Source organism: Tursiops truncatus, chromosome X, assembly GCF_011762595.2.
Source record: "Tursiops truncatus isolate mTurTru1 chromosome X, mTurTru1.mat.Y, whole genome shotgun sequence".
NCBI lineage: Eukaryota > Metazoa > Chordata > Mammalia > Artiodactyla > Delphinidae > Tursiops > Tursiops truncatus.
The window spans coordinates 45,724,914-45,730,887 of record NC_047055.1 but is presented as its reverse complement, the minus strand read 5'-3'; the positions used below and the strand labels follow the sequence as shown (position 1 = coordinate 45,730,887).

Genomic DNA, 5,974 nt, shown 5'->3' with positions numbered 1-5,974 from the left:
TATATGATGTACAAAAGAGTTAATATACATGTCTTGCATAAGAAAGTGATAGTTCTTATCCTCTAGAACTTTACATTGATGACATAGGAAAGTTAGAAACTAAAATGGCTAATAAGAAAAATAAAAATTAGAACTCTAAGTCCTCTTAAGGTCCCTAACTAAATATTGCACAATTTTCACCAGATGTTTTAAAGATTAAATTATATAAAAAATATGAAACTGGAAAAAAATCTACTAGAGAAATGGGAGAATAATAGACAAAGTAGATTGATGAAAGTGGTAAAAGAGAATACTGAATCTGCAAAGAGTAATAAAAATACAAATATTTTAGCTGACACATAAGAGTTTAGAAGATAATGGCAACGATATTATCTATGTTATTACAGCCCTACAAGACAGTGAAGGAAAGTGGACCAGGAACTACTTTTGCTGATAAGAGAAGCCTGAAACATGTTAGAAGTTAAATTGTGGAGGTTTTAATCACTCAGATATTGGCCATAATATCTGTTATATACAAGCTCATTTTACAAATAGAACAGATATTCCCTCTCTTAAAATATGTGAGATGAAAACTATTGCTATTTTTGGCTGGGAGATAATGAAGCAGTTATGATTAAAATGTTGAAATTTGTATCATCTAATATGGAGAGCTGTATGAACATAAAAGAAGCAAAGCAGTATCCTGTGATTTTAGAGGTAACTTTGAGGGGTTATTGGGCTGTCTTTTGAACTTTTGAATGTATTACATAAGGATTTCTGTAACTTTATGCAAATAAATTTAAAATATTTAAAAAACTTAAAGATTTCAATAAAATACAATTTAATTAAACCTAAGGATGGAAAAGGGCAAAACAGGCCTACATATTTAAGTAGAAATGCAAAGAGTTGTGTAAGCAATACACAGGTGGTTTTTAAAAATGTATCTGTTAGAAAGGGAAATTGGAAGATCTATAAAAAGCAGAATTAAGGTAGAGGTAAACATATATGTATTACATTAAACTGCTGGAACAGCAGTTCATTAAACAATAAAACATTATCAAATATATATTCAAGGTGAATATCTGTGTAAAACATAAAAATAAGAAAAACTACAGGATTAAGGAGGTGTCAACAATTTATAGAGAACACAATTCACTTTTTTTTGGCAATCTCTAACCCTATTGAAAAAATCTGGGGAGAACAATTTTTTTTTTCCCATTTAAGATGCATGTTTTTATTGAAGTTAAAAAAAATTTGTAACCAGACAGAAAGAATAAAATAGACAAGAATGTTATAATCTGACTATATAATATTCTCTCATTCTTGGTGAATCACTAAAATATAACAAAGGATTGTTCTCTATGCTAATTTTTTAAGGTTGTCCAGTTAAACCATTATTTGGTATCCTTTCAACAGGTTAACCTCTTAACTATTTAGAGTTTCTTCTCAGAAACATTCATATATTATACAGAAAACATTCATAGTTTATTTGGGAAACATTCATATTTTATACAAATTTGAGACGAGACCAAAAAAACAAAAAACCAAAAAAAATCCACACAGTTGTAGCTGCAACACTATCCTAGCTGCATTGTGGTGATTATGTTCAGTCAGCTGTCCGCTATTTACACCTGGATTTTAATAGTGTTATTTACAGAGGGGCCAAAAGCACTCATCTAAAGTAAAGGCGCTCGGGTTTAATGTGCACTTTCATAGCCCTATGAAAACACAACCATTATATACACTGTAAACACCACAGGGCATGAAATCCATCTCCAACCACAAACATCAGTCTCACAGATCAAGCATACAAGGTCTAAGGTAAGGTGCCTAACTTTTCTTTGTAAGCATACTTTTCACCCAAGAGTACTGCTATTCTCTTCATAGGACACTATTCACTTATTTCAGATATGGTGCCAGTGCTCAAAACATGCCCAGAACCCCTTTTTGGGGATTGACTGCATAGTCTGCGATGAACTCTGCTGAACATTCTTGACGGTGGCAAGTCTTCTTTGAACAATCCTTTGAAGAAGGATTCGATTTGGGAAAACAGGCATAGTTATTCACAGCCAAGTGGATCAAACTGTGGGATACAGCCCTGGATCAAGCATGAGGCACCACTATAAAACGATGAGACCGATTTTCTTGTACAGCTCGTAAATTCAGAGATTTAAGATGCCTGAGCAATGGCAGTCCTGATGGAGTAGCAGAGGTTCTCCTGGAACGAAGACTGAGAGGCAACACTCACTGGAACGGCGTATCTAGGTGGTGGTTTGCAGTTTTAAAGATCAATCCGTTCCCTCACACATAAACTTTAGTACTCCTCTTCAGTTTCAGTCCCTTTTGCTTTCTTATGGATTGCCCGATTAAAGCTATGGCAAGCAGGGACCCAGTGATTGTCATGAAGCCCCAGCTTACAGCCAGGGAAGCCCTTCTGAGACCGGTGGCAGCACATCCAGTATCCCGGCCCATAGGGCAATGCCTGGCAATAGGGCTTGGGGTGCCACCGGCACAGGGACACATCCCCTTTCACATATTTTTTCTTGCACTGCTTGCACGGATCCTCTCTATAGCGTGGATCCCGAACCCAGCGAGAATCTGCTGGCCTGATATTGTAATATTCAATGATAAACTTGAAATAGCAGCAGGTACATTTAAGAGCCACCAAACTCTTAGTGGGAAGTAACCTGAAGATTTTCACCATAATGTGGTGGGGCAGAAAAGCCATGTACTGCTGAGGCTCCAGAAGCTGCTGGATTTTAAACCTGGTCTCCAGAAAGTCATGCGACACCTGCTTCTTCCAACTGGATGCCTCAAGCACTGGCAATGTACTTTCCACAGAAGCCAGCGGGACAAATGAATCAGCCGAGACACTTTTTTCCTCAGATGCACTGTCACCCTCAGCAGCATCTTCAAGCTGACTGGCCTCGGAAGACTCTTCTGTTGTGCCTTCATTCAGCTGGGAACAGCCCGACTGGTGCTGACCAGATGGCAAAAAAAACAACATCCCTGGAAGTGGGTCTTCGCAGGACTTTGAGCTGGAAGGCTGGTCTTTCTCTACCTTGGACACAGTGATACTAATGCACAAAGATTCTTTTCTTCTCTGATCAGGATTTTGGCTAGCAAGAGGCACAAGCTCTTCACTCATACCATCAATAGCATCTGGGGGCAATTCAATGGCTTGGGGACAGGTGCGAGGAGGAAAAGGTGACCCAACAAGTTCCTCTGTCATTTCCACATCATGTGTATTGCTGTTTTTCATGGCAGTCTGCTGGTCTGGCTCTAATTCTGCACTGTCCGTGTGCAAACTCATGCCTGCTGGCAATGAGGGACAGCCCCGAGGAGCGCCGTCCCAGGCCTGGTCCCCCTTGGGAGAACAATGGTCAGCTCTTAAGGGGCCACAGTCCACAGATACAGACCCCACAGTTTTCACCTGAGTGTCAGGTACCTCCAAGGCGCCTTTGTTTGTTTTGCTTTCCTCAGCCTGGGTGCCATTCACAAGCAACACGCGGTCCACATTGCGACAGAAGCTGTTATTCCTCGAGAGGCTCCCAGGCTCACGCTGGCTCTGCCGCTTCAGGCACTCGGACTCCAGCCTGGCTACCATGTCAAGGACACGGACTGGCTCACTCTGTGGTTCACCAACCTCAGGATTTCTCCTTTCCATGGGTTCTTCACATGCTCCTGGGGCAGACAAGGGCTCGGGGGCTGGGGGCATACCTCTGGATGGCCCGGAAAACCGCACCACAGCAGGTGAGTTAGTGCAGTTTTTCGCACAACTGGCTAGCAGAGCACTGGCTCTTTGCTCGAGGAAGGCAACCATTTGTATGACCGACAGAGGCCTCCCGGCATAGACTCCGTCCCCGTTGTCACTCACGTAATGCACAGAACAATGCTCGATGCCACACGCAAAAGGCTCAGGTTGGTAGCATCTGCTGTTGACTTCCTTCATCCTTTCTAACTGTATCTTGGCTTTTTTAAGATCCCCTGATTTTTTCCTTCTTTTAGTAGCTCTCCCATCAATATCCCAGGAGCTTTTTATTTTCATAGATCCTATTCTATTACTACACTGGTGGGCTGCAAAGAATGCAATCTTTTCCTTGGTATTTCCCGGTTTCACGACAGCCCAGATATCAAGTGGCCCTTCCCCTTCCTCACCCTGGTGGATTGTTGCAGACGATGCATTCTTCTTGGTTTTAACATTCACGCTGCTCTCTTCGGGACTGTTTCCACTCATACTGCACAGGACATTTGGAGAAAGGATTCCAAAAGGCTTTCGAGATGATGCTTTACCAAGAGAGGCTGAAGGAAAGACACTTGGTTTCATACAGCTAGCTTTGCATTTTTCATCATTTATAGCTTGTTGGTGGCTCATAGGAATTCTCAGAGTTTCCTTGATGATTTCCAAAGGTCGCACTTTCTTCTGGAGTTTCCAGTATGGCTTTAGGTGCATAACAGAGGCTCAGCTGACGAACCCTGTCTAGATACAGAGATCCCAATCAGTTTCATATTGCTTCATTCTTCCATTTGATTGGTTAAATCAGAATCAAACATCTTAGTATGTACCCCAGCAAAACAAGGCAATAAACCAAGGAAGATGACTCTATGCGAAATGAACATAATGAAGGCAAGTCACAGGATGTTCACTGAGTAGCAGTTCTGCACTCCTGTCCTGGCCGGGGCCTTGCCTGGGGCTGCACCTGGGGAGAACAATTTAAAAATTATTTTTCATATATTTTAGTGCTTATAATTTTAGACTGAGTATAATATGCATATATGGCATAAGAACAAGAAAGGAGGCCTCTTCAATAGTGAAATATTTATTCTACTTGAATGTTTCTAGAGAAGCAATAGATCTTCAAAATATATGAAGCAAAAGCTGCCAGAACTAAAAGGAGAAATAAATAAATTCACAATTATGGTTGGAGACTTCAACAATCCTCTTTCAGTGATAGAACTAATTGGCAGAAAATCAGCAATGATGTAGAAGTGCTGTATAACACATTCAACCAACAGGATCTAATTGATTTCTATAGAGATTTCTACCAAAAAAAAAGAAAAGAATATACATTCTTCTTAAATGCACATGAAACATTAATGAAGGAAGATTATATTCTGGTTTATAACTAAACCTTAACAAGTTTAAAAGAATTGAAGTAATATGAAGTATGCTCTATGACAAAAATGAAATTAAGCATGACATCAATAATAAAAAGATAACAGCAAAATCTCAAAATACTTAGAAATTAAACAACAAATTTCAACCATTTAGCAACAAACAACTCTCAAGGGAAATTAGAAAATATCTTAAACTGAGCAAAATTTAAGCACAACATGTCAAGATTTGTGGGACATAGCTAAAGCATTGCTTAGAGATAAATGTATAAAACTAAATGGTCATATTAGAACAAGAAGAAAAGTCTAAACCTAAAAATCTAGCTTCTTACTTAAGAAGCTAGAAAAAGAGGAGAAAACAAACCCAAAGTGGGCAAAAAGAAGAAAGTGATAAATATAAGAACAAAAATCAATAAAATTGAAACCTGGAAAACAGGAGAAAATCAATGAAAACAAAGCCAATTCTTTGACAGATAAATAAAATTGATAAAACATAACAAAACTGAAAAAAAGCAAGACACAAGATACAAGTTTGTAATATTAGGAATTAAAGAATGGATATCAATACATACACCTAAGGTGTTAAAAGAATAATAAGGGAATACTCTGAACAACTCTGAGCATAAATTCAATAATTTATATGAAATGAACAATTTCCTCAAAAACTGTAAACCACCTAAATTCATTCAAAATTAAATATACCACATAAATAGTAATATGACTATTAAACATATTGAATTGATAGTTAAAAACCTTCTCAAAAAATCACAAGTTCTAGACAGTTTCACTGACAAACAATATAAAATTTAAAAAGGAACTAACAATTTTACATAATTTCTTCTAAATAATAGAAGAGGAGGAAACATTTCCCAAATCATTT

General features: G+C 38.4%; 1 protein-coding gene across 1 annotated transcript; it reads right to left on the bottom strand.

The window, feature by feature from the left end:
- Positions 1-1,183: 1,183 nt before the first annotated feature.
- LOC117310293 (F-box only protein 34-like) lies at positions 1,184-4,649 on the bottom strand. Its single transcript, XM_033849578.2, has one exon. The coding sequence runs from the start codon at positions 4,430-4,432 to the stop codon at positions 2,294-2,296; it is 2,139 nt and encodes a 712-aa protein (XP_033705469.1). The 5' UTR covers positions 4,433-4,649; the 3' UTR covers positions 1,184-2,293.
- Positions 4,650-5,974: the final 1,325 nt, after the last annotated feature.